The following is a 22,740-nucleotide window of genomic DNA, read 5'->3' as shown; positions in this document are numbered from 1 at the left end:
AAACTGAAAATGCCTGATTTTCATTTACCATAGTCCAAGATGATGTCCAAGATGATGACTAAAAATATTCAGTTTACAATCATAAATAAGAGAAAAACATCAAATAAGAACCTGGAATTAACAAGTGGTTGAAGTTTGAAAAACTTGATTATCAAAATAGTTGCAGATTAATCAACCATTTAAAATGCAACTGCCTTGGTTGATAACCGTCAATTGTAAACACCATTAAAACATAAGAAAGTAAGTATTTGAGTTCATCACCAGCAAGCTCTGAGATCCACTTAATTAGGATTCTTACAAGGAAGTTCTAATTGCATTTTTAAATAATCAAATTCTTAAGATGGGATGGCCCAAAACCCTTACATGGTTGCAACACCAATGCACATGCACATACAAAACATCAAGGATAACACAGTATCTTAATAGTTAAACAAATAAATAATAAATGCAAACAATTAATTTATCACAACTTACTCCTCATTAAGAGCAGCTGTTTTGTTTATGAAAATTGTGGAATCCAAAAAGGATAATATGATAATATAGAGCTAATATATATTTGAAATATACTGTAGTATTTTGGCGCTTTATTGTTTTTCATGAGTATCGGGGATGAGATATATTAAATTCTATAAAGTTAAGGGAGATTTTTAGGACTCTAGCTTTATGTATATAAAATGCAAAAAAGCAATATTGCAAATCCTTTCAGTGTGGTGGCCAAAGCTTCCCAGATGACGAGGGTTTTTAAAACTGGTGTAAAAGCACTTTATTCAAAGGAATGAAAAGAGGAGAGATTGGTGAATGTACTTACTATTTAAGTACAATTGCACCAATTGTTATAATACAGTACGAGAGTATCCAAAGACATGTATACCAACATTTAGCCGTTTTTTTGTTCTTTTTTTATATTAACTGTTAATCCGTTATTATTTTCAGTTAATTTATTCCCACTCTTTGTTCAAAAATAAATGTACAAACAACATGGCAGGTTGAACACAGAAGGATATGTATTTATTTGTTCTACTTTTAAAAAAATATATATTTTCAGGTCACTGAGTCTCTTGATTCACATCCGGGTGATGTTTACCGCAAAAGGGAAGAGCATCCTGGTTCTGCTAACGAACCGCTGCTAAATGTACCTCCACCACCCATCTGATGAAATTAATATATCGCCAATACTGCTGATATATTCACACATTATCAATAACTTCAAACCTGGAGGTGTTGCAGCAGCTGCAAGGAGTGCAACGTACCGCTAACGAGGTGCTAACGAGCTAACGTTCATGTCGGGCGGACTTCCTCTGAGCTCGGATATTTCTACGACGAGGTTAGCCGGCTAACTTTAGCCCCCGTTATTGATTTCACATTTTCTCAAATCTCGACAATAATACATAGTTTGTAGTCTATAAATGTTTCTTGTCCCGTGCAAACGGTTACAATGTATAGGAGTATGTATTTCTGCATTCAATGATTACATTTTGCGATTTTAATGTTTTGCTAAGTAAGCTAGCCTAGGTCATCGTAACTAGCTAGTTAGCGTTAGATGAAATTATCGTGAATGAGGCTAGTCCTCACAAATTAGTTTAAATGTTAAGATAACGCTGCGGTGACCAGCCAGATTATTGTTAACTAATCTCTCATTTAAGTGTAAATAGTAGCTATGTGGCCGTTGAAAAAGGCCCCGGAGAGCCTGTGTCGTGACGGGCTCCACATACGGTTTTGGGGTCTTACGTACTAACGTTAGTTATATTAAAAGCGTTTGTGGGGTAACCAGCTTTGACAGGGTATTAGACGGGACACCGGAGAGTCTCCGTGTTGATAAGGTTCAGGTTTGACAAGTCTAAATACAGTGTTTTTATTTAAGCTAGGCCTGTTGTAAAGGTGTCCGGATAGATAAAATGCAGTGAAATCCCACTTCTGTCTGTTTTTCACAGAAAGATTTAAGGTTTTACAAACCCGGAACTGTTTCTGGTGCACTTATGTTAATGTAGTGCAGTGGTATATGGTCTATTCCTGGTCTGTTGTGACCTGGATGGACAAAATGCAATGAAATGGTCTCAAAAAGATATTTTAAACACTCTTATCGACCCTATTGTTAACCATGTCCAGGTTTGATAAAACAAATCGGCCCCTTTGTCTCTATTCACGTATAGAATAAATCACAAATCTGAAACTTGATATACGTTTCTGTGTTTATATAGTTCAGCTTTGACACTTCAAAATTGGGATTTTTCTTTGGTTTGCCCGTTTGTCCTGTTTTCTCAATTAGAATAAAAGTATCCCAACCTGAAATTGGGTCTTCATATTAATCTGTTCCAGATGTGCATCTACACCAAATACCACTGTATTGGTCTAGATGCAGGAAATGCATGTTAAATAAAGGTTTCAAATAATATAAAAAGGGTTTTAAACATTCTGTGTATCCTAATGGTTAACATTATCCAGTTTGAGTAGTTTTTTATTTTTTATATCTAGGTCATGTCAAATATCGTCTGGATGGAAAAAAAACTCCATTTTAATGTAATCCAGTTTAATAAGTCTAAATACATTGATTTGGGGTTTTTAGTTTGGTTGGAGATTTCCCTTTTTGGGTTTTCTCAAATATAAAAGTATCACAAATCTGAAACTGTTTATAGAACAGTGTTCAGAGTCTCCATATTTATCAAGTCAATGTTTGACAAGTAAAGTCTAATGAGGTCTGGATGGAGATAAGGGGAATATGATAAAGTGGTCTGTGGGCATGTGGAAGCTGTGTTCTCACAGGGATACACTGTCACAAACTGGCTGTTTGTTGCTGTTAGCTTTGACAAGTTTAAGTGCAGTGGTTTTTCAGGTTGACCTGGTCCAAAGTGGGCCTGATGGAGAAAAAGCAATAAACTGATATCAGTTCCACAAATCCTACACTGGGATTTTAAACAGTCTGTAGTCTCCATGTGAATCTAGTCCAGGTTTAACATGTCTTAAGGACAATGGTTTTTGGTATACACCTGCTCTGATGAGAAAATGTTGTGAAATCTCAGATTTTTCTGTTTGAACAAATCCAAAACTGGGAGTCAATTAGTAGAAATTTGATCAGCAACTATTTTGATAATCGATTTAATAGTTTGTCAGTTTCTCCGGTTTCCGATTCACACATGTGAGGAATTCATTATTTTCTTTGTCGGGTGTGAAAGTTAATGAAATATCTTTGTATTCAAGCATCAGTCATAAAGCCCAATCAGCAGTTTCAATACATAATTTATCTCAGGCTGAGGGAAATGATATACATTTTATATTTTAACATTTGATAGACCAAACGATTAATGGAGAAAATAATAATTTCATGAATTGTTAGTTGCAGCACTACATACAAGAAATATTATTTCCCAAGTTTGGCTGTAACTCCCAAATTGAAAGCCAACTTCAGCCTCATTGTTACCTGCCTCTGCCTCAGCCCCTTCTCCCTCTTCTTCTCGGTCTTTCTGCAGCTGGCGGCTCTTCATCCCATCCTGTCTAACATCCTGTTCAGGGGCTTCACACACTCTGTCATCGTAGCTTTGTCAGTCTGCACCACAGCTGCGTCAGACCGGCCTGACGCCTTTCATCAGAGGGCGCAAGCAGCCAAAGCCGATGGTAAGCAAAGCACGGGGATCTTCATAGAGCCACATATTCTGGCGAGTCGCTGCGCTGCTTTCCAGTATCAAGCTAAGAAACATTCAGTGGGAGGTGAAGGTCCTCGACACGGAGCCGCAAAGCTAGCTATGCCCGGATCCACGCCGGCCAGCAGCAAGGCTCGGGTGTACACCGATGTCAACACACAGAAGAACAGAGAGTATTGGGACTATGATGCGCATGTGCCAAACTGGAGGTAAAGTGGCATGTTAGTGTTTTATGGCTCATTGTGTACATTTTTTAATTTGTAAAGATCTCAACACAAAATGTTACGTAGCGCACAAAATGAAAACATCTGTATACAATTAGATAACACATCAATCAGTAGGTTTATCAGAGCATCACATTGTATATGTTCATCACTGAATTCAATATTTTCATTCTGAAAAAAACTTTTCAAATGTATCAGCAGTTTACTTAAGATTATGCCAACAGCAATTTATACAGAAATCAGTATTTCATGTAGATTTACGTAGAATAAACATGACATTGAATATATTTTGTCCCTGTGAAAAAAGATAATGAAGTCTGACATTTATGGGGGTCAAATAATGATTGTGATTCTACTTTACTGCTTGAGTTTCTTCTGTGTCAACCACAACGTTTGTTTTTATTCAAGACACCAGACATTAGATTTTAACATAACTTAAGTAAGTTTAATCAGGTAAAATACAGAAAGCTACAGTAATGCTGTAATACTGGAGTTCATTTAATAAGGCACAGTTTACATTATATGATGTTGAAATGAGTCTCACCGGGCCTAAGTTTACTCAGGGACGATTTTTATTAATCATTAAAGTGTTTTATTAAACGGCTGGTCTCAACTTCTCAATTGTGAGGATTTAAGTTTCTCTGCTTTATGTTATTGTATATTTAATAGTTAGTAAGTTAACCTGTTTTTGGACAGAACAAGCGACATGTAGAGATCATCTTGTGCGCTGGGAACCTGTGATTGACTGACTGAAATTTTACCAATAAACAATTTATAGATTGAAGAAATAATAAAGAGATTAATAGATAATAAATATAATAATTTGTTGCAGCCTTATTATGTGCGAAGCATAACATTTGCAATGTGGATTTTCTTTGAGCCTGCAACTTTATCGATACATTATATTTATGTTTAGTTAGAATATATAGAAAATCACCCGTTTTACTTTGGTAGAGCCCAAGGTGACGTCTACAAATGTCATGTTTTGTCCGACCAACAGTCCAAAACCTAAAGATAATCAGTTTACAATCATTTTACGAGAGACAAAAGCAGTAAATCATCATATTGGAGAAGCTGGAATCGGAGAATGTTTTGTGTTTTTGGCTTCATAAATGTCTTGATTAGGTAATTAATTATCAAAGTAATGCTTTACTAATCTATTATTTATGCACTAGTCTTATGACCAAGGAGATTGCTGTTTGTGGTCACGATCAAATGTGTCTGAAGATTTCCTTTGTTTCAGTCTGCTAAATGTTTCCACTCTTTCTCAGCAATCAAGACAACTATCAGTTGGTGCGTAAACTGGGTCGAGGGAAGTACAGTGAAGTGTTTGAGGCCATAAATGTGACAAACAATGAGAAAGTGGTGGTGAAAATCCTCAAGGTGAGTCTTAAACTCCTTCTTTCCTATGTTTTTCCACCTGACAGAGCTCTCCACAGCTCAATGGTGACTCTACATTTATTTTTCCCTCAAAGCTGCTTGAACTGGATATAGTGTTTAAACTCTGTTGTTAAAAGTGCAGTTTTGCACTCATTATTAGGATTCTCACCAGGATTATCTCAGCAGGTGGTGCTCCCACTCACAGCAGATGGCTTTTTTTTTTTTGGAGAAAAGTTACAGCCGTCCATTGAAATCTTGTCAAATTTGATTTTGTTCAGAATATTTCTCCAGTATAAATATCCTCTTACCAGCACAGCATTCTTCTGTGACAAGTTTTACGACAGTGTGAAGATTCTGATAAGCTATCTGGTGCTGTCCAAGACAAACTGCTGTCGTTAAAGGGTACCGTCTGTGTTTTTCAACCTATACACTATTTTACCATGTTTTTGTGTCTAAGTGACTATTGGGGACAACAATTTTTGTTAATGGTCCCGTATTGAGCGAAAGCGCTTCAGCCGGCAGCAACAAAACTGGCTTCAATGTATCTCCCAGGTAACTGCACCGTCATTGTACGTCCACTAAAAGTGATGTTTGTGCCATTGACGGGCTCAGATTCTTATTAGAAGTTTCTCACTAACATTATGGAAAAGACCGAGAAATAAAACGTTTGTTTTACTTTTAGCTTGATGCAGTCTGTTTGTTATTGTGTCTAACCCAGTCTGGATGAGGCTTAACCGTGTCACAAGATTTCAGAATGAGACCTCTTCTTGACCGAGACTGGGTTAGACATAAACATATACAGACTGGATCAAGTGAAAGGGTAAAAAAAAAAACAACTATCAAAACAAGAACCTTTTGAACATTGATGATGTGTTATTGCCCGATTGCATTGCAGCCCGTTTTGTATGTAATGTAATGTAAAAGCCCTCTAATGCTCTCTAAGTCAACATCAGCCTGTGGCGGCATCTGCTGGTCAAATGTTGGTAAATGCAGAAGCACTGACAGTTTAGTGTATGAAACACAAATTATTTTGTTTTTATTTCAAAATACTTCATTCATCATCAGAATCTCACTGAATGTGCGCCTTTTAATTTGTATCTTTAACACGTCAACACGTGGCAATTTTCATTTACCCTTTTCTTTTATAATATTAAATATTGACATTAGGGTATCTGCCAAACCTGTTTGAGTCACTGGTTTAAAGTATGACACAATGTATTTGTCATAGTCAGTCACATGACATTAAAACTGAGACGTTCATAAAGTTTCAAAGCATTTTAAAATCTATAATTTGGACCAGGCTGTATGAATGTATTATCTAATTAAATAAAATACACTGTCTTGTATTAAGCCCACTTAGTTTATGCAGTCTAATACAACAGTCCTGCAATTAATCCTTGAACTGTTTCAGTAAAGTGTTGATTCAAAGTGTTATTTTAGTTATATTGAATGTATGTCATTATTTTTTAACCACTCGTTTTCTTTCACAGCCCGTCAAGAAGAAGAAGATCAAAAGGGAAATCAAAATTCTTGAGAACCTGCGTGGAGGAACCAACATCATCCGCCTGGTGGACACGGTCAAAGACCCGGTGGTGAGTTAGAATCCTGCCGTCACTTTGCTGCATGTCGGCACGCCAGCAGTGATAATCCAGTCATGCGAATAACTGTGTGAGTGAGTGATAATGATCTCCACCTACCTGCTGCTCTTCTCAGTTAAGCCTTGTGTTGTCCTCTCTTTGCAGTCCAGAACACCAGCGCTTGTCTTTGAGTGCATCAATAACACAGATTTTAAGGTACTTAAGTTTGGCCGACATCATTCGTGCAGAACTACCATTGATATCCATAATTAATAACATGCACAATAACCCTCCAGTTAACGTTATACGTGTATAGACACAAGTTGAGCTGCTGACGACATGTTATTTATGATTTTATACACCTCATGTTGTTCCACAGGAGCTTTACCAGAAGCTGACAGACTATGATATCCGTTTCTACATGTATGAGCTGCTCAAGGTAAAAAAAACATTTTTGTTTACATCGCCAATAATCTAACTTGTACAATAACTTATTTATGTATTTAGGCATGATTATTTTCCTTCAGTGATGGTTTGTGACAGAGGGTTTTCTGTTTTTAATTTTTTCTTTAATTGATTCTTTCAGTGTTCTGCTGTTGGTATCAAAAAATACAAGTAATTTTAAGATGTGATCTTAGACTTTTAATTATTTTCTGACATTTTTATAGAATATACGATTTAATCAAGTAAAAAAGTGATTAATCGATGATAAAATAATGTGTGGAGTTTGATCCTTGTTGGCTTCATGAGACCTGACTGTGCAGAAAATGAGAAGAGAAAACTGCACCAGTGATGCACACTGGGAGTAAGAAGCACCAGTGCAGCAGATGATGGTTATAGACTGGCTGCAGTGTTGAATATGTGTGTCTTCTTTAAGGCTCTGGACTACTGTCACAGTATGGGGATCATGCACCGGGACGTGAAGCCCCACAACGTGATGATCGACCACCAGATGAGAAAGGTACTGGTTTCTTCAACTTTACAGTACATATTCAAGGTCATTTTCAACCTTAATACATTGTAGGAAAAAGTGAGCAAGTTGTAACACTGACAAGGTAATTGGTCAGTGACATGTTTTAGTTTATCTAAAGCTGAGTTGTATACACGATGTATGTCTTAAATAAGCACATTTATTAAAGCAGTTCTTGTTTTAGAATAAAACAGAGTAACACATTACTTTTGAAGCTTTTGACAAGGCTTCATACCAAACACTAATTGAAATTAAAATAATGTCTTTGTAATGTAAACCAGATTAAAGAATGTTTTCTCTCTCTGTGTTACAGCTGCGTCTTATAGATTGGGGGTTGGCAGAATTTTACCATCCCGCTCAGGAATACAACGTCAGGGTGGCCTCTCGCTATTTCAAAGGCCCTGAGCTGCTAGTGGACTATCAGGTACCTGCTGTTACAGATATTTACTCTGATTATGTGGGGGACAAAACACACTTCCTTTACAGGAATTACAGTCTTTGTTCTTTTTAAATCATTTTGGTATGTGATTTACTCTTTCCCCCAGATGTATGACTATAGTTTGGACATGTGGAGTCTAGGCTGCATGTTGGCCAGCATGATCTTTCTGAAGGAACCGTTTTTTCACGGCCAGGACAACTACGACCAGGTAACGTGTCAGATCAAGATTCATATCTATCTATCTCTCTCTAGTTGAAATCAAGAACTAAAGATTGGGACAGAAATGTATTTTGCACGTGGTAATATATCCCCATTATGTAACTAATTAATAAATGTGTATGCATGTTTTTTCCCAGCTGGTCCGCATTGCTAAAGTTCTCGGCACTGATGAGCTCTTCGGTTACCTGCACAAATATCACATAGAACTGGACACTCGCTTCAAAGACCTGCTGGGACAGTGAGTATCATGATCTATCAGCAGAAAGCCATTCAGATGTATTCAGAACACTTGAATCGTTGGCATGCTGCCTCTGTTCATGACTCCGGCAGAACAGTACATTCTGCTGGTGAATTGAAAGTGAAACTGACAAAAGCTGTTGGTGTGAAGTTTAAAAGAAGATATGAACAGGACTACATGGCCCGGTGGAAATGTAATCTTTGTCACTATTCTTTTGTTAAATGTGACATTTTAAAACCCAATACTTTTTGAGTTCCGACCGACACCTCATTAGCCTCGAGGAGTGAAAAAGGTCTAGTGCCTCCTCTCACATTACATCTAGTAGTTTGATCCACTGTAAATATAACAATGATTAGTCCAGCTTAGTAGTTTTGTTTTTACAGCTACTCTGCACAAAGACAAAGTTAAACACCAATGCATCAGTTACATTGTAAAAACATGTTTTGTAGAATGAATAAATTAATTCTAGCCATCAAATTCAGGTTTAAAGTATTGATTTGCAAGTGGTACCACACATCTGATATTGTTGTATTCGTATATGTAATGGAAAATACCACTTGAATAGAACAGAGCCATTAATAATCTAATTAGTAACACCTGTGCTTTTGCTTTAACAAATCATTTGTTTTGTAAATAATAAATGGTATTCATAAGCAGATAAGATTGTTGTTTTGTATGATTTCAGGAAACATTTGCTTTTGCAGGAATATTATATTTCTTTCTAACCTGCTTGAATGCCAGATTGTCACCTTGAGCGTAGATAAGCACCGACACCGTGTCCTTGTAATTCACAATAAATGAAGAGTAAGTTCAGTCATGTTAAATGTTTTGTGTCTAGGCAAACGAGGAAGCGTTGGGAGCAGTTCATCCAGTCAGAGAACCAGCACCTGGTGAGTCCGGAGGCTCTGGACCTGCTGGACAAGCTGCTGCGCTACGACCACCAGCAGAGGCTGACAGCAGCCGAGGCCATGCAGCACCCATACTTCTGTAAGTCTGTCTACCAAACCCCTGCCACCATGGCTGCATTTAAATGAATCCATATGGTACAGGTAGTTACTTCTACTGCTAATGAAAGTGTCACATGAATATTGTATTGATGCTTTCTCACTATTGTAACTAGTTCATTACAAATTATTATAAGACCTCATAATTAGAACAAGACAGCTAAACAAATAGCATGTTTAGCCTTTTTGACTGCCAACTCGGGATTTTGTAACATTGAATTGTAGGGTTTGTAAGCCTGATTGAATTTTAGTGGATTTATTAGTAACTTCAATCTTTAAACATTATTGGTATGAAAAGAATATCAGCTCATTTAAAGGCACAGTGTGTAGGTTCAAAGGTGGCCCGGCTCCATGAGGGTTACAGTGCTCCCTTAAAGTGCTCGGCAGCAGTTGAAAGCCAATTTTGGAACGAGCTTTGACCGCTTGCCGTTTCTCCTCCGTATATTTGCGTTTTTTACTAGAAATATTCTTGCCCCTTTTTTACTTTAACTGGATTCTAGTATATTTTCTTTCACCAAAATATCCTCGTTGACCCATCGCAAAACACGCTTTAGTTAAACTTGACACAAACAAAACTTACCAAACCATCTTGGGTAGTCTTTCCACTGTTCCAACAGCAAAGTCCTACTCTGTGCCTTTAACTGATGCCATGTTGCACATTCTTGGTATATTATTTGAGTTTTGGGAGTGGGTGAGGAATCATCTTTTATTAACACATTTGTATTTAAATGAGAAGATTAATACTGTATTTGCTTTCATTCACCTGAGACCTGTTTTCCTGGTTGTTAGTCAGGAAAAAGTGACTATTAAAATGTGAAGTGTGTGTTTGTCCCTCAGATCCTGTGGTGAAGGAACAGGCAAATGCCAACACAGACGGCACAAAGGCCATAAGCAGCTCCAATGCAACATGATAACCAGAGAGCAGGTACTGCCGTTTGTTTTAAACATGCATGTTTATATACACTCAGTGTATCAGGTACATCTAGTTAAAAGTAATTGTATTTAAATCCTATTTTTGTGACTGTTTTATTGTTTAGTTTTTTTTTTTTTTACTGTTGGATGGAATTTTAAATTGTATTGGGTTACACTGACGGGCGTCTTTTGATCCTCTTTCGTCCAATCAGGAAGAATCTTTGTTACCTCAACTTGTGACCTTTTCGTGGCAGAAACCTCTGCCTCCACATCAACAGCCATACTGGAGCAAGATGTCAATTTTGCAGCATACACAAACACGCACGGATTAAACTTCTCCCAACAAAGCCCAGGGGGAATCTGAGCTGCTTGGTCCGAGTCACAGATAAATCAGATCTGAAATCAGATTTGACCCCTTCCCCTCCCCCCTCCTGCCTCCCAACCTGTTTTTAAAATGAGCAAAGTGACTGTTGTTGGATCGGTATCAAGCCAGTGTTGTGCTGTAAAGACGTTTGTCCGTCATTACGATGCTGTGGTGACCTGAGATCCAGTTTTAGCACTGAGTGGCATGGAGGCTCTTTTCTGCTACGGATAGAACAAAAGCTATATTGAAAGAGAATAAACCATTTTTATTTAAAGACGCTTGTGTTGGACTTTCATTGACTCAGAAGAGGTGCAATTCTGCCTTTTCTGTTATCAAATGGCCGTAGCTACAGTCCAGAGAGCAATGGTGGAATATAACTGTACACTTACTCAAGTACTTTAGTACAAATCTGAGGTACTTCACTTGAGTATTTTCTTTTCATGCCACTTTCTGCTTCTACTCTACTACAATTCAGAGGGAAATGTATGTACTTTTTACTTAACTACATTTGTCTGACAGCTTTACAAATCAAATGGAACACATGTAGACTTTATGAAAACAAAATGATTTGTTCTAAATTAAACTATACAAGTGTAGCTGAAACTATCAATTAGTCGATTAACAGAAAATTAATTGGCATCTATTTTGATCATTTTTCATGTAAAACATTTTTATAGTTCTAGATTTGCTGCTTTTTCTCTAAATAAATATAATACATTTGTAGTAATGTAAAGGTTTGGACTGCTGGGTAATTGTGATTGCATTTCTCACTATTTTTACAAACCAAACGATCAGCAGATTTACATTAATGCAGGAGTAATAATCTGATGATATAATATATAATAGTATAACATGTTTTTCTATTAGACTGTCGAGAGATGTCACCAGAGGTGGAAGAAGAATTTGGATATTTTTTACTACAGTTAAATACTCTGTTACACATAAATGTCCTGCAAAAATAACCACAAGTATTACTGGCAAAATGTATTTAAAGTATCCAAAGTAAAAGTACTCATTATGCATAAGGGTCCATTTCAGAGTATTAAATTATATAACTCACAAGGTCCTATGCACACAAACATTTTCCAGGTGAATTAGGTTTGTCAGCAGTGTTTGGTGTGATGCTTCATGAAACAGACCAGAGTGCTCATTATGTGTGTGTACTTTTTAATAAATAAACTGGAACTTCAAGGTGATTTCCAGAACATAAAACACTTGTGCAACATCCGTGCGTTACAAATAGGTACATTCGTTTAGGTGAATCCAGGCCGAAGGTTTGATGAGGTCAGCAGACGACCACCTGCTCAAATTTAAAACTTACATCTGCTTACCAAATGGCTGAAATTGTAAACACAGCAGAATCAATTTCATTTACATGTTCTTCAAATCCAAAGTATTTAAAATGCATCACAGAAGTAGAATTCACATTTTGGTCAAATCGTTTTTGTAAGTTAAAAACTGGAACTACTGATGCTGTTTAGCCCACATTCTGGTTTTAATCCTGCTCACAGACGGCTTGGCCCAAAATGAATGCCCCGGCTGACATCTGAAGCTGTAAGTGTCAAACACAGTAAAAAGCAGCCTACGAACACACGGCTAGCTTCAGCAGATGAGCTCCACACCCATAGAAGGCACACCCACAACACCCGCTCCCCCAGCCAGTGAGGAACCACGATAACAGGCTACTTCCCGAAAAGCCCAACAGAAATGTAAATGCCCCTTTGTCTACACGTTAAAGGAATAGTTTGTAAAGTGGCAAATTGACTGTACGCTATGTCCCCTCCCTCTTAGTTACTGTTGCCTATGGTTTACGTTCTCGCACAGCACATACGCAATTTAGCATCCTAACCAGCTTATGATCCACGGGGACGTGGAAATAAAGAAATAGCGTTGTTTTTGTTTGACTGCAGAGTAGATCTAGCTAGTAACAAGGAAACGTTCATCGTTCATCGGGGTGAGGGCTAACTGACGCTATTTTGCCCGACGTTTGGAAGCGTAAAGTGTCTTCAAACCAGAGCCGCTAACGTTAGCGTAAACTCTGGTAGCATCCAGGACCGTCTCCCGCACAGTGGACGTGCTGGTCGTGCACGTAACCTGCAACTACAGAAACTAATACAATTAGTTAATGATATGCTCCTTGGCTTTGGGCGTAAGATAGTTAGCCCTACATGCTAACGGTAGAGCTGAGAAACATGTTCAATCTATTCCTTAGCCTCTTCTGTTTTTGGTTTTGGAAAGAGAAATTATAACAAAGTATCTATCTTATGAGATCCCCATGCATATAGCTTCAACTCAGAAGTTACAGTTTCTAAGCTATGATAGGACGGACAGTCGCTACTCAGGGGAGGGGTTTAGCAAACTGTCAATTGTCCTTTTTACATTTCGGACGGCGCTGTTTCCCTCTGTCTCTGGCCTCAGCTACATATTGAAGGGACAGACATGAGAGGGATATCAATCTTCTCCTCTAGCTTTCTGCAAGAAAAATTGCAACTCAGCAAAATAAAGTTTGGCTTTTGCAGAGGGGGGAGCTCGGGGACAGGTTCACATCACAGTAGCATATTGATATGAAAAGACCACCAAGGACACGGCTAAGACGGTAACAACAGAGCTTATTATCTTCTTAATAACACTGATATTTAAAAATAAAATAAAAACACCCTGGGGAATGCTTGAATACATGGCTGAGTCCACTGGCACTTAATATCTTAAAGATTCACGGTCTCAGTTACAACTTCCCCGGGGTTTTGGGAAATGTGTCTGTCCTTGGTGTCTTTTTTAAAAATGCAAACAATCTAAGGCATAATAACACTGTGGTCTAAAATAATACAGGTATAAAGCTAATACCAGAGACATTCAGTATGTTCTCTCAAAAGTAAACCAACTTAAATAATTGCATAAATAAAGCATGTGATTATGTTTAAATCTGTACGCGTTAGCAGTGTCCTGTACAGGCGCTGAAAGCAGTGAGTATGTATGAGTCTACATATATAATGTTGTTTACATCGTAGAGTTGCAGTATTGAGGTAACTTCATAGTAGGAGTAAAGGCAAGGAGGGGGCATGCATTGGACAAAAGTAAAAATGTAGATAGAGGTGTTATTGTGTACGTCCCTTTTTGTTCGTATCATTCAAGTTTTACAAATAAAATCCCTCAAATAATGCATAACACTGATTTGCTTAGTGATATTAAACGCACCATTTGTTACAGTCTGTGAACCGCCATGTCTTCTTCAATGATTCAGGTAGTGCAGGGGCAGGGAGGTCAGGGTAGCAGTTGTTGCAGCGTTAAATCGTCCAGTTCGTTGACAGAGACGATGTGATCCAGGTGTTGCAGGTAACGCTCCTGGTCTCGCATGAAGTGTGGGATTCTGGTCCGTCGGAAGGCGGCCAGATCACGCAACCTCTCCACGTCTTCGAAAGACACCTGAAGAGAGAAGAGGAAAAGAAGGTTTATCAGTGGAGGGAAACACCTACTGAACAGTGGTTGAATGTAACTGAGTACATGTACTCATGTATTGTACTTAAGTACATATTCAAGATACTTGTACTTTACTTGTGAATTCCCATCTGTTGCAACTTTAATACTTCTACACTACATCTGAGGTAAAAGGCCCTGTCACGCATATCCATATGCTGGCATATATGAAAATCTTTCAGAGTCCAAATACGTCCAACTTTTCATCGGATCGGAAAAGTGAACGTATAAATGTCTAACCTATTGATAGAGTATCACTTACTAATACAAAATGTATCAGATGAATACCCAACAAATGCATAACGTATACAAAAATATGGGCAATACGCTGGTGTACGTTGATATAAGGTAAGGTATAAGTAGTGTTCGTTAAGAGCTCACTGTGTTACGCTGGGGTGCGTTGTTGAACGCTGATGTTTTGAGTATGTTCAAAATTACTGGACGTACCCGACGTGTGCCTCATAACATATGCAGACGTTACGTTACGTTAGACATACGTGAATACGGAATACGTACGTGAATACTTACCTACGTAAATACAGTACATGAATACCTACGTGACTACGTTAGAGGTACGTTAGATATAGGCTACGTCGGCTAGCCGTTCTCCAGCATCAGCATGACGTGAACCAAATGGCACTTTTCCAGCTCTGTTGGCCAGACGCTCTTATACGTTTTGTATAAGTGATAAGCTATCAATGTTTGACATAGGTATAATAATTCGTTATGTATACCTTATGTATACGTCAGCTACAACACCGCTGTGGAAAAGTTGGACGTATTTGGACTCTGACAAATTTTGAGCTACTTTTCATATACGCCGGCATGTTTCTGCCATACTGGACTGTGTGACACCTAAACTAAACTATAACTCTTTTGAAAGCCTTGTTCTTATGCTCTCAAACCCAACATGGAAAACAATAAAGCCAGTTTTATGTGTTACTGTGTACCGCCCTCCTGGTCCGTATTCTGAATTTCTATCTGAATTCTCAGAATCTTTATCAAGTTTAGTCCTTAAAACAGATAAAGTAATTATTGTAGGTGACTTTAATATTCATGTGGATGTTGATAGTGACAGCCTTAATAATGCATTTATCTCAATATTAGATTCAATTGGGTTTAGTCAGAATGTACATGAACCAACTCACTGTTTAAACCACACTCTGGACCTTGTTCTGAGATATGGTGTTGAAATTGAAAGTTTATCAGTGTGTCCACATAATCCTAACATTTTTTAATAACTTTTGAAGTCCTGTTACTGGACTACAAGCCAGTAGGACAAAATATCCTACGCTCAATGTCTATCTGAAAGTGCTGTGACTAAATTTAAGGAAGTGATTCCATCAGCACTTGATTCAATACCAGGACTCAATATCAATATAATGGAGGACTCCAATGCTAACTTTAGTCCCTCCCAAATTAATCATCTTGTTGATAGCGCTGCAGCCGCACTGCGAATAACACTCGACTCTGTCGCTCCTCTAAAGAAGAAGATTATAAAACAGAAAAAGAAAGCTCCATGGCTTAATTTACAAATCCGCAAACTAAAACAAAAGTCGAGAAATCTTGAAAGTAAATGCCGTTCCACTAAATTGGAAGAACCTCGTTTAGTCTGGTTAGATCATCTTAAAACGTATAAGAAGGCTCTCCGTAATGCCAGAGCAGCTTATTACTCTTCCTTAATAGAAGAAAATAAGAACAACCCCAGGTTTCTTTTCAGCACTGTAGCCAGGCTGACAGAAAGCCACAGCTCTACAGAGCCTTCTGTTCCTATATCTCTCAGTAGTGACGACTTCATGAGCTTCTTTAACCATAAAATTATAATTATTAGAGACAAAATTAATCTCCTCCTGCCCTCAATTGGTAATGACTTAACTTCAACTGTTGGAATTTTAAAAACATCTGTAACTCCTGAAATATATCTAGACTGTTTTACTCCAATCAACCTTAACCAACTAACTTCAACAATCTCATCGTCTAAGCCATCAACCTGTCTTTTAGACCCGATTCCAACTAAACTGTTTAAAGAAGTTTTACCCTTAATTAACACCTTGTTATTAAATATGATCAACCTGTCTCTATTATCTGGCTACGTACCACAATCATTTAAAGTAGCTGTAATAAAACCACTTCTTAAAAAGCCTAGGTCTTGATCCAGAGATTTTAGCCAACTATAGGCCGATATCTAACCTTCCCTTTCTCGCTAAGATCCTTGAGAAAGCAGTCGCAAAACAGTTATGTGACTTTTTACATAATATAGTTTATTTGAGGTTTTTCAATCTGGACTTAGAGTTCATCATAGCACAGAGACGGCACTGGTGAAAGTTATCCAATGACCTTCTATTGGCATCAGACAAAGGACTTGTCTCTGTTCTTGTCTTGTTAGACCTCAGTGCTGCTTTCGACATGCTCATGTTGATCATGACATTCTACTACAGAGACTGGAACATTGTGTTGGCATAAAAGGAACCGCACTAAGCTGGTTCAAGTCCTATTTATCTGAGCGATCTCAATTTGTATGTGTGAACGATAAATCCTCCATGACAGCCAAAGTCAGTCTCGGAGTTCCGCAGGGTTCTGTACTTGGACCGATTCTATTCACCTTATATATGCTTCCTTTGGGCAATATTATAAGGAACCACTCTATAAACTTTCATTGTTATGCGGATGATACCCAATTATATCTATCAATTAAACCAGATGAAACCAATCAATTGGCTAAACTTCAAGCATGCCTTAAAGACATAAAAACTTGGATGTTTAGCAACTGTTTGATGTTAAACACAGACAAAACTGAAGTTATTATACTTGGCCCTAAACGCCTCCGAAACGCATTTTCTAATGACATAGAAGCTCTGGATGGCATTAACTTGGCCTCCAGCACCACTGTAAGGAATCTTGGCGTCATCTTTGATCAAGATCTGTCGTTTAACTCCCACATAAAACAAATCTCACGGACTGCCTTCTTTCATCTACGTAACATTGCAAAAATAAGACACATCCTGTCTCAAAATGATGCAGAAAAACTAGTCCATGCATTTGTTACTTCAAGGCTGGATTACTGCAACTCATTGTTAGGTTGTCCCAAAAAGTCGCTTAAGACTCCTCAGTTGATCCAAAATGCAGCGGCACGTGTATTGACTAGAACAAGGAAACGGGATCATATTACTCCTGTATTAGCTGCACTGCACTGGCTCCCGGTAAAATACAGAATAGAATTCAAAATCCTTCTCCTGACTTACAAAGCAATTAATGGTCAGGCTCCAGCATATCTTAAAGATCTCATAGTACCTTATAAACCAACTAGAGCATTACGCTCCCAGACTGCAGGGTTACTTGTAGTTCCCTAGAGTCTCTAAGAACACAATGGGAGCCAGAGCCTTCAGCTATCAAGCTCCTCTCCAGTGGAACCAGCTTCCAGTTTGTGTTCGGGAGGCAGACACACTCCTCAGTTGCTCTCCCTGAGGTTTCTTTCATTTTCCCCCTTTAATTATGGGGTTTCTTTGAGGAAGTTTTTCCTTGTACGATGCGAGGGTCTAAGGACAGAGGGTGTCGTAATCCTGTACAGTCTGTAAAGACCACTGAGACAAATGTATAATTTGTGATATTGGGCAAATATATTTGATTTGATATGTGTGACAGGGCCTTAAGGGTGGACTTTCACATTTGTTGACAGCTTTAGTTACTTTTCAGATTACAGTTTTTAATCCCCTTCCTGTCCAGTGAAAAACAGGTATCTCCAGACGTCTTGATTTTTAATGTTTGTTATAAACTGAAGCGTTCCTTTATGTGTTGAGGAAATCCTCCCACTTCTTAAGATACATTAACTATTTAAAAATCAGCTAGTTGATAAATTGACTTTTGAGAGATACGTGGTTCTCACAGGACAGAGACAAAGCTACAGACATGATGATCTTACACAATATGATGCTTTGCTGTGGATTAAACTACACAACAGTATATACAAAGGAAAAAGCACAACATTAAACATCTACAGCAGTAAAATGCAACAGACATATTAATGCAGCTGTAATATTAATCCAGAAATATATTTTAAAAAACACAGACTTGGAAAATTTTTACTGCATTATGACTACTTTTACTTTTCATACTTATATTACTTACATACTTTTTACTTAAATAAGGCATAAATGCATGACATTTACTTGAGGTGGAGTATTTTCACAGTGGGGTATTAGTACTTTTACTTAAGTGTAGGATCAGAATACTTCTCCCACCTCTGCCTGTGTGTACACTGAAAGAGTTAGTGATCACTAATGTGTCCTTTTGTCCATACAGACCCTGGAAACATCCCTTTCCTTGCTTATTTTTTGCAACACAGTATGTTTTGTATTAGAAATAAAGGCTCTTATTATAGACACTAACCTTGCCTAAAGAGGTCAACATCTTGAAGTCGATGGTTCTTCGATGCCGAAGGATTCGGAGGATCCCGTCCAGATAAACCTGATCTTTACTGAAGCAACCTGAGACAGAAACACACAACATGCAGGAAGTGTAAAAATGTCATCCTTCTGTAAAGTTATTCTCCAGTATAACTGTGTAACACTGGGGGAGAGGACAAGTACAGTTTGTTTTACTCACTAAAATCTATCTAAATGTTTATAATCCAGATGTTAGAATATAGGAGCAGATTAAAATACTCATCCATAGAAATGTATCGTTTTGCCCTGGGTTTTGCTCCTCAGGCAACATAAATGATACTGCCGTACTCTCTGATTGGTGGGTTGTAACCCTAAACTGAAAATATGGACTCCGTGACGTCACCATTAGGTTTCTGAAGAGCCATTGTGAAGGTCAATGTGGGCGGCTCTGGCTGTCGTCATCTTGTCAATGACCATACCGTCTTAACTCCTGGCTAATAAATAAATGGGCAATGAGGTGGAGCGTCAGTGGAGTTGATGTGGGCCTGGGCGACGCAGCAGAGCAGACAGCTAGCAACCTGCGACGGCACCAACTTGTCACTCGGCAACGCCCCTAATAAGGCATTGCTTTAAGCCTTACTGTAATTCAAACGGATGACTTATTTAAGACCCCTGAACTGTGGTCATGAACAGGGAAGACATGTTTATTTCAGCTGTAAAGTTGGGCATTTTAACACGGGGGTCTCGCTTTTGGAGCCAGCCTCAAGTGGGCATTTCAAATTTATTTTATTTAATTATGAGTCAGTAACAAACATTATACAATATGTATCCATCATTAAGTGTCAGGTCTCTATTACTGCAAACTAAATGTGATTTTAAAGGCGTTCGTGTATAAATAATATAACTTGTGTATTAGTGTGTGTGTGTGTGTGTTCACCTGGCTCCGAGGTGTCCATCTGTCCCCTCTTGGCTCTCAGGCAGTACTCCCAGCGGATGTCCGGGTCCTGGACGAAGCGAGCGATGTGGCTGAAAAGCTGGCTGAAGCTCATGCTGGTGGCGTGGTACACCGTGTAGTACAGCAGGGCCGCGCGCCACAGGTAGGGCTGTTTCCGTAGCAACACGCTGTGCAGGCTGGCCAGGCCCTCCTCCGTGGGATTGGCCGGTTTGAGGTCGAACAGCTGCCTGCCTTCAGTGGTGCGCCAAAGCTGCAGGTTGTTGTTCACCCCTCGCAGATAATGTGTACCTGAGGAGACGACACGCATCGATAAGTCAATCAAAATGACAACTATACTTATTTCACTTTTTTTCACCTTCTATTTTATCTCACCATTATTTTTTTTAAATGTCATTAATTCCATAATTTCTTTCACTTTGTTTTGTGATTTTGTTTGTTTTTTCATGTTGTTTAATTATTTCCACTGTGTGTTGCTCCGTGGTCCTTTTGTATATTGTTCTTAATGTTATTTACAATATATATGGATTATCTGAGGTGGTCTACTTTGCACCTCTGAATAGCATATTACTTTTACACCGGGGCCATGTCATGGGGTTAACAGATTTATAATGAAATATGCAATATGTTTTTATTTTAGCTGTCCTTGATTATGATGTGAGAATTTTTTTTTCTTACATTTAGTTTAAAGTGTTTTTGGATTGTTTTAGTTTAGTTGTTTATTGTTGAATGTCTTCTTTGCCTTCTCACTTCTTGGGACCATGTTTCACTTTGACATGTACATCCTTGTATGTAACTGTTAAACCATGAATACAATCAATCAATTGATTTGATAATTACATTTTGTTACGCTGACTTTATACAGTCAGCGTAATGGATAATATAAAATCAATTTTATGTTATAGCTTTATAATTTCTCTTAAATGGGGAGCATTGATATTACATTGAGAATTGATTACGTACTTAACGTGGCCTTTATACTTAAACCTGGTTTGTGTTTTGTTTGTTGAACGCTGGGGAAGGATAAAAGACGGGGCTGCTCGATAGAGATGAACGGTTTTCAAAGAGTTATATATGATGAATGTGTAGGTTTACTGTTTTAATATTTCATTTAAGTGGATCAGATATGAAGATGCTGAGGTTGAGCTTGTTTGTTTCATATGTGCAATACATGTTTGGTTGTTCTCTGTTGTTAAGATTGTGGGTCTTTGTTTTGATGATGTGGACAGTGTATGTCGTGTATATGAGTAAAACAGCCCAAAGGTACAGACAGATTTATATAGTTTTTATTCTATTTGAAATACTATATTCTGGGTTTTTTCTCCTATTGTTTTTAAAGGAATTGCCTGTGTGTTCAAAATGTACTATATAAATAACACTGCCTCGCCGTGAAATGAAAAGGGAAGTATCTGATTATGCTAACCTAACTGATAATATTTACTCAAATGTTATTGGCAGAACGTGAGCTGCAGCATACCGATCTCATGTCTCAGCATCCCCTCCAGCCAGTGCTGTCGAGCTCCGGCCAGGTTGATGGTCAGAGTGGGACGACAGCTCTCCACCACCATCACCGCCTGAGACAGCAGCTTGTCAGACAGACGCACCACCACCTGGAGACGCAGACACCATCATCCTCATCATCAGTGACATTTGCTTCACCCTTCATTTACTGAACTTGCCAAGTTAAACTTTGTTCTGTCAGTGTGTTCCTTCAGAATTAAATGTACAAATGTCCACCTTAGGAAAATGGCAACGCTGTAGCTGCTGGAAGTGGGACTTGATGTAACTCATTGGGAACTTCTTAAATATGTGTTCAAAATAATATTTTAAAATCTCTGCTCCCTGCAGTGTATTTTCTGCTCGGTGCAAATTTGAGGTATTTGAATTGTACTACAATTCGAAAGGGAAATATTGTACTTTTTACTTCACTAGATATATCTCACCGCTTTAGTTACTAGGTACTTTACAAATTAAGATGTTTGCATGAAAAAAAAAGTTTATAAAATATGTTATAAATTAAACTAGCCAACAGTTAATTCAAGACCAGCTGAACAATAAGACAACTAATCAATTAGCCGATTGAGAGAAAATTAATTGGCATCTATACACATTTATATAATATTTTTATATTATTTTTATATAATTTAATTATTTTTATTTTTGTAAGTAAAGGATCTGAATACTTTCTGTACATTGGCATCATTGAACATGTAACAGAGACTTGTTAATGAAAAGCTAAATACCTGATAAATAAATAAACACTGAGCTGTGTTGTGTCTTTGTCATTGGACTGAACCGGTCCATAACACATTGAGCTTCTCACTCTTTAGGAAGTTGTTTTAAAGTTGGATTTCCTTTATTAAATTAAAAGTCTGCATCAGACATTTTGACATGTCACGACAAGAAAAATCACAGGTGTAAATTATTGACAGCTGAATTCTTGAATTTTTTGCTTTGCCATTCACATTTCCTCCTCCACTGTACTTTGCGAAAGGCGGCGACACACACCTACAGTCAGAGACAGAGACCTCCTCAAGCCTTTTGTGTAAAAAATATACAGTAGGGGGTCCCTGCACCAAGCTACACCAGTTTGGGGGTCCTTGGTCCAAAAAACGTTGAAGACCCCTGCCTTCGGCTGTTTCAGTTTCAGACCACGTGTCAACACGCCCACTGTTGTTTCTGCTCTATGTGACTCACCTCTCCCACACAGCCTTCTTTCTGCAAGTATTTACGTACAGCAGCCAAGACTTGACTTCTAGGGAGGACGCTGCCGCCCGTCACCAACTCGAAGTTCTCGTAGGAGCCAAACTTCCTCAGGACACACTCCATAATTCCAACCGCCTACAGTTAAACAGAAAACTCATCATCATCATCATCATCATCATCATCATCATCATCATCATCATCATCATGTGAACTCAGAGTTGATCTGCAGATGTTTGGTACTGTACCTGTTTAAGGAAGAGCCCA

At 38.2% G+C, this 22,740-nt stretch overlaps 2 protein-coding genes across 2 annotated transcripts in view; one reads left to right on the top strand and one right to left on the bottom strand.

Moving 5' to 3' along the window:
* Positions 1 to 1,056: 1,056 nt before the first annotated feature.
* Positions 1,057 to 11,239, top strand: csnk2a2a (casein kinase 2, alpha prime polypeptide a). The gene is made up of 13 exons (XM_029460171.1): positions 1,057 to 1,324; positions 3,465 to 3,844; positions 5,131 to 5,242; positions 6,730 to 6,831; positions 6,982 to 7,032; positions 7,196 to 7,255; positions 7,694 to 7,777; positions 8,100 to 8,210; positions 8,332 to 8,433; positions 8,582 to 8,682; positions 9,521 to 9,669; positions 10,524 to 10,611; positions 10,811 to 11,239. The coding sequence occupies exons 2-12, from the start codon at positions 3,738 to 3,740 to the stop codon at positions 10,595 to 10,597; spliced, it is 1,053 nt and encodes a 350-aa protein (XP_029316031.1). The 5' UTR covers positions 1,057 to 1,324; positions 3,465 to 3,737; the 3' UTR covers positions 10,598 to 10,611; positions 10,811 to 11,239.
* Positions 11,240 to 12,112: 873 nt separating this feature from the next.
* Positions 12,113 to 22,740, bottom strand: part of kiaa0895l — a 12,736-nt gene continuing 2,108 nt past the window's right edge. The window contains exons 2-7 of the mRNA XM_029460147.1: positions 22,722 to 22,740; positions 22,468 to 22,611; positions 21,248 to 21,380; positions 19,756 to 20,061; positions 18,823 to 18,920; positions 12,113 to 14,385 (exon numbers count right to left, since the gene is read on the bottom strand). The exon at positions 22,722 to 22,740 is cut by the window's right edge and continues 829 nt beyond it. Of these exons, the coding sequence (XP_029316007.1) occupies positions 14,224 to 14,385; positions 18,823 to 18,920; positions 19,756 to 20,061; positions 21,248 to 21,380; positions 22,468 to 22,611; positions 22,722 to 22,740 (862 nt within the window). The 3' untranslated portion in view covers positions 12,113 to 14,223. The remainder of the gene's footprint in view (positions 14,386 to 18,822; positions 18,921 to 19,755; positions 20,062 to 21,247; positions 21,381 to 22,467; positions 22,612 to 22,721) is intronic.

This window comes from Cottoperca gobio, chromosome 3, assembly GCF_900634415.1.
Source record: "Cottoperca gobio chromosome 3, fCotGob3.1, whole genome shotgun sequence".
NCBI classification, from domain to species: Eukaryota; Metazoa; Chordata; class Actinopteri; order Perciformes; family Bovichtidae; genus Cottoperca; species Cottoperca gobio.
The sequence above is the reverse complement of the archived record's forward strand: the minus strand, read 5'-3'. Positions and strand labels throughout refer to the sequence as shown.

Excerpts from the sequence above, each read along its gene's own strand:
- csnk2a2a (XM_029460171.1), top strand. The coding sequence starts at position 3,738 with ATGCCCGGATCCACGCCGGCCAGCAGCAAGGCTCGGGTGTACACCGAT. Across the intron at positions 3,845-5,130 it reads GCGCATGTGCCAAACTGGAG|CAATCAAGACAACTATCAGT; the intron begins GTAAAGTGGCAT and ends ACTCTTTCTCAG. Across the intron at positions 7,033-7,195 it reads TCAATAACACAGATTTTAAG|GAGCTTTACCAGAAGCTGAC; the intron begins GTACTTAAGTTT and ends GTTGTTCCACAG.